The sequence below is a fragment of the Ornithorhynchus anatinus genome, chromosome 14 (assembly GCF_004115215.2).
Source record: "Ornithorhynchus anatinus isolate Pmale09 chromosome 14, mOrnAna1.pri.v4, whole genome shotgun sequence".
Taxonomy (NCBI): domain Eukaryota; kingdom Metazoa; phylum Chordata; class Mammalia; order Monotremata; family Ornithorhynchidae; genus Ornithorhynchus; species Ornithorhynchus anatinus.
In genome coordinates, this window is record NC_041741.1 from 35251751 (window position 1) to 35267920 (window position 16170).

At 41.3% G+C, this 16170-nt stretch overlaps 2 protein-coding genes across 8 annotated transcripts in view; one reads left to right on the forward strand and one right to left on the reverse strand.

Annotated features, from left to right (window-relative positions):
* SNRPF (small nuclear ribonucleoprotein polypeptide F) lies at positions 1-5470 on the forward strand. The gene is made up of 4 exons (XM_029079265.1): positions 1-93; positions 2514-2639; positions 4635-4699; positions 5329-5470. Exons 1-4 carry the CDS (start codon positions 91-93, stop codon positions 5393-5395), a joined length of 261 nt encoding a protein of 86 aa, XP_028935098.1. The 5' UTR covers positions 1-90; the 3' UTR covers positions 5396-5470.
* CCDC38 (coiled-coil domain containing 38) overlaps positions 4373-16170 on the reverse strand; it is a 27089-nt gene continuing 15291 nt past the window's right edge. For 6 of the 7 annotated variants that reach the window (XM_029079259.2, XM_029079258.2, XM_029079261.2 and 3 more), the window contains 7 exons: positions 14483-14546; positions 13865-13922; positions 13115-13266; positions 11885-12020; positions 9154-9359; positions 7179-7272; positions 4373-6112 (listed from right to left, as the gene is read on the reverse strand). In XM_029079259.2, coding sequence (XP_028935092.1) covers positions 6005-6112; positions 7179-7272; positions 9154-9359; positions 11885-12020; positions 13115-13266; positions 13865-13922; positions 14483-14546 — 818 coding nt within the window. In that variant the 3' untranslated portion in view covers positions 4373-6004. The remainder of the gene's footprint in view (positions 6113-7178; positions 7273-9153; positions 9360-11884; positions 12021-13114; positions 13267-13864; positions 13923-14482; positions 14547-16170) is intronic. The other variant, XM_029079263.2, reaches the window with a different exon arrangement.

A 16170-nucleotide genomic window follows, 5' to 3' on the forward strand; every position in this document is an offset into this window, starting at 1 on the left:
GCGCGCCCTTTGCCCTCCCGCCTTCGGTCCCCGTCCCGTCCGCCTGCCTCCCGCCGCCATTGTGGTCCGGCCCCGCCGCCAACCGTCATCATGGTGAGGGCGCCCTTCGCCGCCGCCGCGTGGGCTCCGAATCCTCCGGATAAACGATGAGGGAAGCAGGAGGAGGGAGAAGGAGGAGGAAGGGCTCCGGGAGGGGCGGGGGGGGGAGGCTCGGGGCGGGCTTCACGCGGCGGCGGCGGCGGCTGGTCCTGAAGGAGCGGAGCCCGCCTGCCCCGCTGGCCTGCAATGCCCTCCCTCCTCACCGCCCACAAACTCACTCCCTTCTCCTCTTCAAAGCCCGCCTCAGAGCTCCCCTCCTCCAGGAGGCCTGCCCAGACGGAGCCCTCCCTTTCCCTCTGTTCCCCCCCCCCCCCCCCCCCCGTTCTTCCCCTCCACACTTTCCCTCTGTTCCCCCCCACCGGGCTCATTTGCCTACATTATTACCCTATTAATTACCACCCACAAACCCACTCCCTTCCCCTCTTCAAAGCCCTCCTCAGAGCTCCCCTCCTCCAGGAAGCCTGCCCAGACTGAGCCCTCCCTTTCCCTCTGCTCCCCCCCGCTCTTCCCCTCCGCACTGGGTTCATTTGCCTACATTATTTATTATCCTATTAATTACTGCCCACAAACGCACTCCCTTCCCCTCTTCAAAGCCCTCCTCAGAGCCCCCCCCCCCCAGGAAGCCTGCCCAGACTGAGCCCTCCCTTTCCCTCTGCCCCCCCCCCCCCCGCTCTTCCCCTCAGCACTGGGCTCATTTGCCCACATTATTTATTACCCTATTAATTTTCTGAGGTGTGTCTCTCCATCATTCCGTTTATCTTGATGATGCCTTTTGTTCAATTTTGCTTCGCTGTCTCCCCCATTTAGACTGTGAGCCCGTCTCTCTCTCTTGCCCAATTGGCCATTCTAAGTGCTTAGTCCAGTGCTCTGCACATAGTAAGCGCTCAATAAATACTGTTGAATGAATGAATGAATACTGCAGGCTCACCTCCTCCAGGAGGCCTTCCCAAACCGAGCCCCCCTTTCCCTCTGCTCCCCCCCCACCCTCTGCTCTTCCTCTCCGCACTGGGCTCATTTGCATATATTATTTATTACCCTGTTAATTTTCTAACTGAGGTGTGTGTCTCCATCATTCCATTTATCTTGTTGATGTCTTTTGCTCAATTTTGCTTCTCTGTCTCCCCCATTTAGACTGTGAGCCCGTCTCTCTTTGTTGCCCAATTGTCCATTCCAAGCGCTTAGTCCAGTGCTCTGCACATAGTAAGCGCTCAATAAATACTGTTGAATGAATGAATACTGCAGGCTCACCTCCTCCAGGAGGCCTTCCCAGACCAAGCCCCCCTTTCCCTCTGCTCTTCCTCTCCACACTGGGCTCATTTGTATATATTATTTATTATCCTATTTATTTTATTAATGAGGTGTATCTCTCCTTCATTCTATTTATCTTGAGGATGTCTTTTGTTCAATTTTGCTTCGCTGACTTCCCCATTTAGACTGTGAGCCCGTTACTGGGCAGGGATGGTCTCTCTCTGTTGCCCAATTGTCTATTCCAAGCGCTTAGTCCAGTGCTCTGCACATAGTAAGTGCTAAATAAAAACTTTGAATGAATGAATACTGCAGGCTCACCTCCTCCAGGATGCCTTCCCAGACCGAGTCCCCCTTTCCCTCTGTTCCTCCTCCCCGCCGACTCTCTCCCTCTGCCCTTCCCCTCCCCACACCACTTGGGTATATGTTACATGGATTTATTCTACTTATTTTATTAATAGTGTATGTACATATTATTCTATTTATTAATGATATGGATGAATCTTTAGTTCTATTTCATGCGATTGATGCCTCTCTACTTCTTTTGATGTCTGTCTCCCCTCCTTCCAAACTGCAAGGCTGTTGTTGGGGAAGGGTTGTCTCTGTTTGTTGCTGAATTGTACTTCCCAAGCGCTTAGTACAGTGCTTTGCACCATTAATCTGTAATAATAATGATGATGATGATATTTGTTAAGCGCTTACTATATGCAAAGCTCTGTTCTAAGCACTGGAGAGGATACAAAGTCATCAGGTTGCCCCTCTTAGGGCTCACAATCTTAATCCCCATTTTACAGATGAGGTAACTGAGGCACAGAGAAGTGATTTGCCCATGGGGCTCACAGTCTTAATCCCCATTTTCCAGATGAGCGAACTGAGGCACAGAGAAGTCAAGTGACTTCCCCAGAGTCACACAGCTGACAAGCGGCTGAGTGGGGATCTGAACCCATGACCTCCAACTCCCAAGCCTGGGCTCTTTCCCTGAGCCATGCAGCTTCGATTGACTAAATGAATACACACACCCAGTGCACGTGCCCCGGGCTCAAACACAATATAAACCCTTAGGGAGATTTGGATTGAAATCTGGAGTTGGGATGGAAACCTGTTTCTGCTGAATATCCCTGTCTATACTAACCTGACTTGTGATTTGTCTCGAACCTTATTTTCTGCAGAGTTTACCACTGAATCCCAAGCCATTTCTGAATGGACTAACAGGCAAACCGGTGATGGTGAAGTTAAAATGGGGAATGGAGTACAAGGGTTACCTAGTGTCAGTGGATGGCTACATGAACATGCAGGTAATTAAAATTAGTGGCTAAAATGGGGAAGCACCAACCTTTCTGCAGTAAGCATCCAAGGACTGTACTAAACTGGAACAAAGTGGAGCTTTAAAAAATGTGAAGTTTTGGCTAGCTCGTAAGCACATTATTTTAGTCTTCTCCTCTAAACTGTAAGCCCGTTGAAGGCAGGAAACATGTCTGCAAATTCTTGTACTCTTCCTAGTAGTACGCTGCTCTGCAGGTAGTGCTCAAAAGCATTGATTGAGTCCAATCACTAATATAAAAGTTACAGACTTTAATCCAAGCAAAGCACTGACTGGAGATCAAACCCCTAATTAGAGCTGTCCTTTTGATGGTGGAATATAGGTGAGCCTTTATACCAAAAGTTTGTTTTGGGCAGGGAATGTCTCTCTTGAAATTGTACTCTCAAAAGCTTATAGTGTTCTGCACACAGTAAGTGATCAGTAAATACCATTAATTGATCACAGAATGTGGCCAAGTTTTTGTGAATTTTGAGGCTCCTTTTTGGGTTTGAAAACACTAAGCGTTATTGGTTAAGACTATTCTTGCCTTCAAAAAATGTTAGTAGTAGTGCTTGTTTTTTCCTGAAGTTCAAGATTTAACTCTTCAGTCTCTCACCTCAATTTGCCTTCCTTGGTGGTTTTCGCCTATCAGTCAATAGTATTAAGCCCTTGGGAAGAGTACAACATGATGGAGCTGGTAGACATGTTCTCTGCTCACAAAGCGTTTACAGCCTAGAGAAGACAGATATAAATTATGGTAAAGTACATAAGTGCTGTGAGGCCAAGGGTGGGGTAAATAAAGGGTATAAATCCAGTGCAGGGGCAATGCAGAAGGAGGAGAGGAAAAATGAGGTCAGTCAGGGAAGACATTTTAGAAGGGATGTGCTTTTTAATAAGGCTTTGAAGGAGGGAAAAGTGATCCGTTTGTCACATATGAAGAGGAAGGGAGTTGTCGAGAGCGATGAGATTGAGGTACAACCAGTAGGGTAGCGTTAGGGGGGGTGAAATGAGCGTGCTGCTGGATTGTAGTAGGAAATTTGAGAGGTAAGATGGAGGGGGCAAAGTGATTGAGTGCTTTAAAGCCAACGATAAGAAGTTTGTTACAGAGGTAGATGGGCAAACACTAGAGGTTCTTGGAGTAGGGAAACACAGACTGAATATTTTTTAGAAAAATCTTGGCAGCACAATGTAATATGGAGTGGGGAGAGAGGAGGCAGGGAACTTAGCGAGGAGGTTGATGCAGTAGTCAAGGTGGCATTGGATAAGTACTTGGATCACTGTGATAGCAGTTTGGGTGCAGGTGAAAGGACAGATTTCAGTGAGGTTGTGAAGGTAGAACCAACAGGATTTAGTGACAGGTTGAAGGTTTCTTAGTTTTCTCTTAGGCCTTCAAGGGCCACTTGAATAGGTCCCTGCATTCAAAGGCCCAAAGTAGAAAGAACAAGAGAAGTGAGAATCCTTCCTCCTTGTTGTAGAGCAGAGAAATGGAGTTTTCTGAATTGTCAAGTCATTAGTCCTCAGCATATTGTATATTCCTTACTTTGAAACCCCCTCACTTGGACTTTAAGGGAAATGGACTATTGCAAACTATTGCCATGTTCAGTTTTTAAAACCTAATGTTTTTAAATGGGCATTTATTGCTTTTCCACCTGCAGAACAGTATGGAATTTGGGCCCAACCTAAAGAAAATGAAATAAAGGGATTACGAAATCAACCATATGGAAACTATTTCAGAGAAATTTGAATTTATTGCTTTATAGTATCTATCATATACAGGTGCAATTAAGCAAAAATGTAAAAATTAGACAAACTTTTTTAAAAAGAATTCTTAACCAAGTTATACACCTATGAACAATAAGTTACTATGGCTACACTTAATTATCAGAATGACATGTGGAAAAGCTTATCAGTAGATGGAGGTTAGCTTGCCAAATAAACTGGATTATCCCATTTCTCAATGCAGTGTATTAATATATTTTCTTATTGACAGCTCGCAAATACGGAAGAATACATAGATGGGGCATTATCTGGACACCTTGGTGAAGTTCTAATAAGGTAATTTTATGAGCTGGACCACTAGTATGTCTAGAGGGTATTAACTTACATTAGTATGGGAGAGTTCTTGCCTACCAATGCTTGATTTCTTAAATTATCTTGATGTAACCATCTTTAAACATTCAACAAAATGTTCTACAGGTGGAATTTAATAACTTGAAATTTTTCAAGATGGCAATTTTGTGACTTGTTCAATACTGAACTTTCATCTGGTTTTAGCCGAGTATGTTTATTCATGGGCTAAAGAATTTGGGCTATAAAATGGAAAATCTGATTGCTGATATCCTAGGCTCTGTTTGGCCAAGCACCTTATTTGATGGATCTTAATCAGTTTACTTTTTCGACAAGTTCAAAGAAAACTGGAAGCTGAAAAGTAATTGTACTATCCTATGAACTAGTACTTAAGAGCATAAAAGCATTGATTGTGATAATCAGTGACTAGTCTTAAAAGGATTCTCACATACACTTGAGAGACAAATGGTTACATTTAATCGTGCAATTTTTTCAATGACTGTTAGGAATAATTTCATTTAGGGTGAACGTTCTAAGATGGGGAGAAAAACCTAACTTAAAGCATATACTTCATACCTTAAGTATTTATGTGAAACTAATTTTGGCTCTATTTACAGGTGTAATAATGTCCTTTATATCAGAGGTGTTGAAGAGGAGGAAGAAGATGGGGAAATGAGAGAATAGCATTTTTCACGGACTCTTTGGGGTTGTCTTTTTTTTTGTATATTTCTAGAATAAAGAACAGTTTTGTGTTTTTCATCTTGTCCTAGTCTTGATCTAATTGATCTTTGAAAAATTACATGCAAATATATTTCTCAGAACCATTAAACCATATAATGAAATAAAGGGGGAAAACTGTTATAGGTGAAAGTAAGTTATCCCTAAATTTTTTTTTAAAGGCTACAACATTTTTGGTTTGGGGCATGTTTCCTTTAAAGTTAACTTCAAATTCTCTTAAACTCACTAAAGACTTATCTTTGACTCTGAGAATGCAATGTTAGAGATCTGTGCTATCTTTGATATTCATATCCAAAGTGTTCTCAACCTATATAAGCAACTAAATCCTAAGAGTGGAACCTAAATAATGTATTTTAAAATAGTGAAGAAGTTAGAGCGATAGGAATATATTGCCCAAATTGGGATTTAGGCCCAAGAGACTGAATGACCTGCATGACGTGTTTGTATGTTGGGGGAAACTACCAGGCTAACTATATTTTTATGGATTCTACTTAGCCTCTAGAACATCATTCTGCCATAATCCAGGTCCCTGCAATTTGGTATTGGTTACTTAATTCAAGTAAAAAAATACTCTTCTAGTTCTTCAGGTTTTGACTCTTCATGTGCACTTTCCTTTTTAACCTGTCTAGGAGGTTGTGAGCGAAACACAAGTCGTCTTCCCAGCTGGAACACAGGATAAGCAACATTTAACACTGATCTTAAAAAAGGTCACTGTTTTTGATTAAAATATCAAGCAATAGTGGGAAATTACAAATAACCTGGTATAAACTAGGGAAAAGTGTGTAGTCTTAGTTTTTTTTTTTTTGTTTTTTTTTTTTTTAGTAGATACCGATCTTTCAACTTGAACATGCAAGAAGCAAATCTCACCTTGGGACCAAACTTATGCTTGGGAGGGATGCAGTTAAAAGAAATATTGCTTCAACCATACAACCATATAGACTTGACCCTGCCCCTTTTCCATCCCTTCACCCTAATGTCTCTCAAAAAAGCCTAGGCAGATTGGTAATTGAATAAGAAGAGCAGGACAGAATGCCTAGCATGCCAAGGACCTAGTTGGCAGTTGGACTGACCCTTTAGCCAAGTGGGAGACCAGGGCCCTTGGAATTGAATTGATCTCAAGTTGTGAAATCTGCTCAGTGAATGGAAAAGGGAGCCGGATTTTCCCTTTTCAAGGCAATCAATGGTATTCAGGCAGAGCACTAAGAATGCAGTAGAGTTGGTAGACATATTCCTTGCCTACCAAAAGCTTATAGTCTAAGGCAGAGACTATAGATCAGATGAAATGAGATGAAGTATTAAGTGCTTTAGAGGTGCATAGGTGATTCTTGATTCTAGTTATTTGCTATTGTTTTAATGAGATGTTCATCCCCTTGATTCTATTTATTGCCATTGTTCTTGTCAGTCTCCCCCGATTAGACTGTAAGCCCGTCAAAAGGCAGGGGCTATCTCTATCTGTTACTGATTTGTACATTCCAAGCGCTTAGTACAGTGCTCTGCACATAGTAAGCACTTAAGAAATACTATTGAATGAATTAATGAATAGGTGATGAAGGAGGGAGGGTAAAAGGGGCTTAACTTAATTAGGAAAGGCCTCTTGGAATAGATGTGATTTTTAGGAAGGCTTTGAAGGGGGTGAGAGTGTCCCAGGCCAGAGGGAGGATATGGGCAACAGGCTGGCAGTGACAAGGATTTTATGTTGGTGTAGTGATGTCTGATGAATTAAACAAACCTTTTTTGTTGGTTCTGCTACTGCTCTTTCCAGTGCAATCTTTAGTTTTGCCTCCTGAAGTAGCTGTTTTTGTTTCAGTTTTTCTTCACGTAGCCTGGGAGAGAGGAAAAAGTCTCCTGTTATTACAGGGCTGATATAAGGAAGATTGATCTTTGGTGTACTGATACTTTTATCCTGAGTCATTTGGCAGAATACACTCAAACAGTAGAAATCAGATTTTTCAGTGAGAGAAAACTTCCCTTGCAAGTTTACTTAGAATGGGTGTTTTCCTAGAGCCTTGTCCAAATTACCCTCCAGGGATAGAGTGCTGTATTTCTCTTCACTTCATATTGCAGGAGATTGGTGTGTGGGACAAGGGGGGGGCAGTGTTTTTCTGTCAGTGCCATCTGTAATGGTTTTTATTTTGTGTATGATTTGGGCTTTTAACACTAAGTGGGATGGAATACTACATTTACTCAATTGCCTCCACTATACACTTTCCCCTCCCCTATTGTTGAGGAGCTGAGAAAACATTACTTTTTTAAGCAGTGATAGTGACACACTGGGGTAGAAAAAGGAGATGGGTCAATGTACTAATGCTCCATAGGCAAGGGAGTTGCTTTTTTGAAATATGTGTCCACAAGGGTAAAAATGAGAGAAGCTGTCAACACAGAGAAGCAGCATGGCCTATTGGATAGCACAGACCTGGGAGTCAGAAGGCCTTGGGTTCTCATTCTGACTCTGCTGTGATCTTGGGTAAGTCCTTAACTTCTTGCCAATTACCTCATCTAAAATGGGAATTAAGACTGCAAACCCAATGTGGGACAGGGACTGTGTCCAACCTGATGAGCTTTTATCTACCCCCAATGCTTAGTACAGGGCCTGTTACAAAGTAAGCAGTTAAATCCAATTAAAATTAAGTCTTGCACTTAAAGGTAATTCCTTCACTAAGACATGCAGAACTCTGGGTAAGAAGAGAAGGAAGATTGGAAGGGGGGACAGTTAATTCATTGAGTACTTATTGTATACTGTAGCTATATTGTACTTTCCCAAGTGCATAATATAGTGTACCAGTGCTCTGCACACAAGAAGTGCTCAGTAAATATTATTTGATGGTAGGCAATCAGTGGCATTTGAGCACTTACTGTAAAGCTTTTGGAAGAATACTGTACAATAGAGTTGGTAGACATGATTCCTGTCCTAAAGGGACTTGCGTAGTACTCTCCCAAGTGCTTAGTACAGTGCTCTGCACATAGTAAGGAGTCAAATATGATTGATGAAACACTTGGGAGTGCAATAAAAGTAAAGAGCAGCACTTTGTAGGGCCCCTTGACCTTTCTCTTCCTTCACCCTTTTTTCTTTTTACTCCTACTCCCTTATTGCTAGCCTGTGTAATGGTCCTTCACTTTTATGGGTGTTAAAAATGTGGAGCAGTTATACAAATATTCATGAAACTTTACACCTGAAAATTTTCCTCCAAAGAGCTCATGGTGCTTTTATAAAACTTAGAATTATCTTAGTTTATTAGTTCAAAATAACTGTGGGTCCTAATATAAGCTTCTATGGTTATATAGTTAAATTTGTGGGCAACCTGGTTGCAAATTATTTTTATATGGAATCTGCCCAAGAATTGCTGCTGCTTGTAATTTGTTCTACTGAATAATACCAAATTTATAAAAAAAAATGAGGGGGTGGGAAGTAAACAAAATGTTGCCAAACTGTACATTCCAAGTGCTTAATACAGTGCTCTGCACACAGTAAGCGCTCAATAAATATGATTGAATGAATTAATAAAATGGGTTGAGACTACCAATAATTTAGGTTCTGATTTTCCCTCTGCACCCAAAATACCTATCAAATTTCCTGGGAACAGGGAATGACACCTTGTATTGTAATCCAACTTCGAGGGCCAAAAGACCTAATTCTATCGAGTCTTGCAGAATTGAAATAAAGAATTAGGTTTGCTTTTAAAGTGTATAAAAAACAATGACCATACTTATTCCTCTTTTCTCTCCGCTTGGGCCGCTCAATCAATTCAATTGTTTCTTTGGGAACAGACTCCAGCAAGTCACTGAGTTCTTCCAGTCGATGCTCTATTTTCATCAGCATTTGAATTGTGTTGAGATTATAAGCTTTAGGTTCTCCCACACAGGATTTGAACACTTCAGTGACTTTTTTACTTAACATTTGTAACATTTTGTCCTTGGATTAAAAAAAGTGCATCAGAAACCACTGACATATCTAATTTAACAGAAGAGATCATTTTAAAAAGTCATAGCACGTCATCTATTAGTTCCAAGTCATAATGTATTAATAAATAACAAAACTTCTGACAAATTTGTTTATAACACATGTTTCATACAAACTAAAGTTAAATTGCAAAAAAGTCTAGTACTGAGGGTTTTTTGGTTTTTTTTTTTTTAAACAAATGCAAGTGTATCAGTGGATGGAGTTTCTCTAAAGAGTAGACTTCATGCTTAAGGCCTGCTCCCAGGGAAACATGGTTTGGAGGGGAAGCTACTATAATGTGACTGAAGACACCTTTGTGGAGCACCAGGAGAGTAGTTTGTGTGAGTAGTGAGGATGGAGGAGCAGCTATGAGGAATTCGAATTCTATTCCCCATGCTCCATCACAGTCCTCCAGACATCATCTGGGGTCTATTAATTACCATTTCTTCTCCATCACTACCACCAATGAAAAATTCAAAGATTACCACCCAATCTGACTTCTGTGATGGAAGCTGGGGTGGATGGGTGGCTGAGCACTGATCAACAAGGAAAAAGACTTTGAGCAAATTATTGAACTGCTTTACTGTGCCAAATGGCTCAAACAGTACACATAGCTTCCTAATAAAACTTCCCTTATATACAATATAGAGCTTATTCACAGAGATTCTGGATTGTAAATTATTCATTAATAAATTATAGATTATATAAGTCACAGTAGATTAACAGTCCTGAAATGTCACAACTAGTAAATGACAATTTTCACATGAGAAATCATTTTTTTCATCCTGCTGTTTGCTGACATTTAGATCAGAAGGGTAAAGTAACTTTTTGAGATTTGGAGTTTAGGTTTACCACCACTTCCAAGGACCACAGTACAAAAGAAAACTGTCATGCCCTAATTGATGAAAGTAGTCGAGGCTCTGTAAGTCCCCACCCAACATGTCCAGTCACTGCAGGGAAGACAGATCTTTAGATCATTCCTTACCCCACCTCTGCTGCACTGTTGCCCGATAAATGAGTTGCAGGCCAGTTTATCTGTTTCGATAAGGGCTAGGGAGGGAATGGAAGGATGGACATCTCTTCTCTCCCACCTTCATTCTGTACCGCTTTCAGCCAAAGCAGAAGAAAAGCACCTTCAGCCTCTCTGACTTAACTGCAGCCTTCTCTCCCCCTGCTAATTCTGTGCTGCCTTCATTGCTGGTGGGAATGGCTGTCAATCACAACTTCCTTTTGGTGTCTAAGCAGCTGAATGTGCCTTTAGGCTAAGACAAGGCCTGGTCTCTACGTAGGCTAAAGAGTAGAGACAGAGGTGCTGCTCCAGAAATTTGGAGCCTTGGTGCTTAGCCCACCGGGAACAATGGCAAGAGGGGATGTGGTGAGTTCACACTAAACCAGGTCCCTGTGAGAAGGTGGGGCCAGGGTTTGGGTATAATGAGAATGGTATTTAAGGGCTTATGTGCCAAGCACTGTATTAAGTGCTGGGATAGATGTAAGATAATCAGGTTGGACACAGTCCCTGTCCACATGAGGCTCACCGTCTAAATAGGAGGGGGTGGGATATAATTCCCATTTTACAGATGAAGAAACTGAGGCACCGGGAATTTAAGGTGAGGGACTATTTAGTTTTCTTCATGATATTTGTTAGCTGTTATAATTATGTGTCAAATATCACTCTGTTCTCTGGGGTAGATAAAAGTCAGATCTGACACAGTCCCTTCCCCACATGGGGCTTGCAGTTTAAGTAGGGAGAGCAGGAATTGAATTTCCATTTTGAAGTAGAGGAAACTGGCACAGAGAAGTTAAGTGACTTGCCCAAGGTCACCCAGCAGGGAAGAGGTGGATCAGGATTAGAACCCAGATCATCTGGCTCCCAGGTCTCTGCTTTATTCACTAGGCCACACTGCTTCCCAGGGTAACACAGCAGACAAGTGGTGGCAGGATTAGAACCCAGGGCCTTGGACTCCCAGGCCCATGCTATTTCCATTAGGCCACGCTGGCCTACTCTCTGGCCATCGGGACCCTGGCTAGGATCTCATAGCATTTTCCTGTTGGAAAGCAGCATGGCATAGTGGATAGAGCACAGGCCTGAGAGTCAGAAGGACCTGGGTTCTAATCCCATCTCTGCCACATGTCTGCTGTGTGAGCTTGGGCAAGTCACTTTTCTTCTCTGTGCCTTAGTTACCTGATCTGTAAAATGGGGATTGAGACTGTGAGCCCTAAATAAGACAGGGACTGTGTCCAACACAATTTCCTTGTATCCTCCCCAACACTCAGTACAGTGCCTGGCACATAGTAAGCACTTTATTAATTACAGTTATTAATTAGCAGCTCAGAACCAAGCTAGAGCACAGAAGAGGACCTGCGTCTAGAGCCTCAAGTCTACCAGCTTGACTCTAGGACCAGGTCTGGATTGTGGAGAGAAAAGTAGGGTGGCCATCATGAAGGAAATTTATTTTTAAAATAGGTGTGCAGAGAGAGGGACAGAGATAAAAGTTTACCTGGGTTTCTAAATTAAACTCTCCAAAACTAAACAGGCTGGACCTCAGTGCTAATTCTGCTGCTTTTTCTTCTTCTTTAATGCAGCTAAGCTTAAGAATTTCTTTTTCTTCTACTAGGACAGCAATATTCTGTTTTCTGTAGCAAAAGAAAGAAAATCTAAGTTTTATTGTGTCCTTGTGTTGTGACACACTCAACCAGGAATTCGAACATCCTTTCTAAACAAAGAGTAAAAGTGTCTTTACAAATCAAGCAATAGAGCTGAATGAGTTCATATTCTGATAATACCCTTGGGGGGGTTTTCCATTTGTCTTTGAGTCTTTGGCTAAGCTAATATTGATGAGCACCCCTTTGTCATCATTATCAATATTTGGTCCCACTTACTGAGAACATAGGAGCAGTCAACAAAAATAAAGGATATTGCTGACGATGCCCTCCAGGCATTTACTACAAGACATCCAGTGGGGAAGTCAAGCAGACAGTAGCCAAATATACAAGTAAAAGAGCAGGACCGAAAATAAGTACGAGGAATCGGTGATGCCAACTTTCATTTTGAGGTGGGGGTGAACAGGGGACTGGGGAAGGGGAGCTGTGAACATATTCTAACTGGGGAGAGGGAAGAACTGGAACATCTAAGGTCAAGTCAAACACACACAGCCAAACAGATCCTTGTCCTGACTGAGACTGGCCAGTCAGTCAGTCAATCAATAGTAGGTATTCATTCAATCATATTTATTGAGCACTTACTATGTGCAGAACACTATACTAAACACTTGGGAGACTACATTCTCCCCCCTCTACACTGTAAGCTTGTTGTAGGCAAGAAATATATCTGTTATTGTTGTACTGTACTCTCTCAAGAGCTTAGTACAGTGCCCTGCACATAGTAAGCGCTAAATATAATGGAATGAATACAATATGACAATTATCAGAAACGTTTCCTGACTAAAAGAAGCTTACAGTTTAAAAGGGCACCTGGAGAAAGACACTGTCCAGAACACTGCTGTATATCCCTGGCTTCCTGCTGGGAAAGGGATGGGCAGTACCAAAAAAAAAAAAGTGGCTTTGTCTTTACCATCCAGAGCCCTAGGATCCACTGTAGATGAAAATATTCCTGAAATAGCCTTACATTTTACAACAGCCCCATTGAAACTACTGGATTTGTCAGTGTTTGCTATTTTCCAGACTGAATGTTCCAATTTTTCCCCACCTAGAGTGTCTTTATTACTTACATTTTCTCCTTCATATTTTTTTCTGTTCTTTGAAATTCTTCAAAAGATTCAGCCATATCTTGAGAGTGTTGTATCAGATTTAAGTTTTGCTCCTCTAGCTTTGAGAAAATGTGGAGTAACTCTTCTGGATTTTGAAAGTATATCTTCGGTTCCTAAGGTAAAAAGAAGAAAACCATGTAAGATGTGCCATCTGTGGCATAATGCTTATTATACATATTAGTAGAATTTAAACTTCTTGTAAAAAGTATTAGAAACAGCCTGCATATCATGGACATACATGCCAAATGTGCAGTGGTACAATTTTAACCTCACCAATTCTGAAATTCCTCTATCAGACCACAATCTCTTCAACTGCCTTCTCTCCCCTGCACAGCCACTCCCTACAAAGCTTCTGTTTCCTTTAAAGAAAGCTTTACTCTCATGACCACCTCCAATTTTCCAAAGTTATCATTGCCCCACTGGTCTCCATTCCCAATGTACCCTCTTGAGGCACAAATCCACACCTGTCACCTCCACCTTTAGCGGAGACACTATAGACAAAGCTCTCCCTCCCGTCCCTCCGGCAATCACCACCCCAGTGTCCACTCCCTTTCGTGGAGTTTGCTGCATACAAGAGGCACTCAATGATTAACTTCTCCTACCTATTTAAGGTGAGGGACAATTATGCAATTAAAACAATTCTCTCAGTATATAAGGAAACTAAGAACCTATTAATTTTCACTGACAAATAAATGAGTAAAGTTTTGTTACCAGATCATTCCCTATATCATCTAAGGAAAGGTCAAATTCATCATTTGAACTTATCTCCCTGTTGAAAAAGAAAAATATCAGTCACATTTAAGTATCATTTTCTTCCCTGTCCTCTCAACAGTCTTTGACATAAAGGCACAGAACACAACCTATTTCAGTCTACTTAATACCCTGTACTTGGTCTCACAAAGAAACTCCATGATTCATTAAATGTAATGAATGTTTTATTTATAGACTAATATGCATATATCCTATACTTTGTATCTTATACTGCACAATTTAAGACATAGAAGCCAATTCTGTCCACACTGGAACGCTTTGGTGTTGTGTACAATAAAGTGAAAAATAGATGTACATTAAGCACTTTTAAACACAAGATAACCTCCTTATTCCACTAAATTCATTTTCTGAACATATTTTTTGAGTTTATCAATACTAGTCTACTTACATGAATATAAAAATTTCTGCATCTGATCATTACATCTTATTTTGATAACTTGTATGTCATAGGAAAATCATTTATTCAAGCGGATACTTGAAGAAAAATAGTTTTTAACATTAGCTCATCACTGCAACTATTTCAAGGGCAGAAAGAAGGCAAGCAAAGGCATACTATACTTTGGTAATGATGGTTTCTTTTCCTTTTCTAGGTTTGATTGGTGATGCTTAACTCCTTTATAATCTTCAGAGAAGATGGGTTTTATTGTTTTTATGAAAGAAAAAGAAAATAACATGGTGCAAAATGGATTCACAACACTTAGGTTCTATTTGATGCATACTCGATGTCACAGACTGATGTGTGAATGTTAAACCCAGAACCAAGGTGAAATGTGAGTCTGCACTTATTTGATTTATTGCAACTGTGATTTCCACCATTAGATCCCAGGGGTAGGGTCAGATGATCCAAGGCACAGATGGGATGGAGCAAGTACTCCGCGCCCACATCTCCAGGCGCTCCATGGCTCTGCTCGTTTTGGGCTGAGCAGTTCATGGAAGTGAATAATAACAATAAAATGTTGTGGTACTTGTTAAGCGCTTATTATGTGCCAATCACTGTACTAAGTGCTAGGGTAGATATAAGTTAATCAGGTTGGACGCAGGCCCTGTCCCACATGGAGCTCACACTCAATCCACATTTTACAGATGAGGTAACTGAGGCCCAGAGTAGTGAAGTGACTTGCCCAAGGTCACACAGCAGACATGTGGCAGAGCTGGAATTAGAACTCAGGTCCTTCTGACTCCCTGGCCTGTGCTCTGTCCACTAAGCCATGCCGCTCTTTTCCCTCAGTTCCACTGCCTGCCACACTCCTACCTGACCCCCTGCCAAAGCTGTATCATGGTGAACTCGCTGTTTAGTTTCCCCTCTAGACTGTAAGCTTGCTGTGGGCAGGGAATGTGTTTACCAACTCTTAGAACAGTGCTTGGCACATAGTAAGCACTTAAATACTAACATCATTATTATTATCACTCTCCCAAGTGCTTAGTAAAATGTTCTGCACAAAGCACTCAAATAAATATGATTGATTGATCAAGAAGAATAAATGGCAGCATGGAAAAAGTAAAGGTGTTTCCACTGCTTAAACCTTCTCTCTCCTCCTTCACCTTCATCTTCCCATTCTTTGTTCAATTCCTTCGGCCCCTGGGTGTCAAAATCTAGTCTTGCCCAAGAGTCAGTACTGTACTGTAATTATGAAATGGAGCATTAAAAATATGAAATAATTAAACCAATCGATCAATGGCTATATGCACAGCACTATATTAAGTGCTTTGAAGAGTACAATACAACAGAGTTGGCAGGCATAGGCATTGCCCACAAAGGGCTTACAGTCTAGAGGGGTGGCAGACATTAAATATAAATAATTTAAAGATATGTACAAGTGTACATATTAAATATGATGAAAATTATATAGCAATATCAAGAGGTAAAATGGAATGAATACCATGATTATTATTATTTTTAGGCCCTCCCTCTTCGTATCTGACAATCACTCTCCCCACCTGTCTCTATCTGTTGCCGACTTGTTCATTCCAAGCACTTAATACAGTGCTCTGCACATAGTAAGTGCTCAATAAATACTATTGAATGAATGACAAGGCACATCACCAAGAGGCCTTCTCCAACTGGACCCTCATTTCCTCTTCTCTCACTCCCTTTTGCATCACCATTCTGCTTCTCCACAATCACTTTCTCTCGGGGGTGTGGGGGATGGTGGCTTGGGGGTGACCAAGCCAAAATATACTGGCATTGTGCAAAAGGCAACTATTTAGTAAGCTTTATGCCTAATTATAATGGTAGGTAAGGAGCC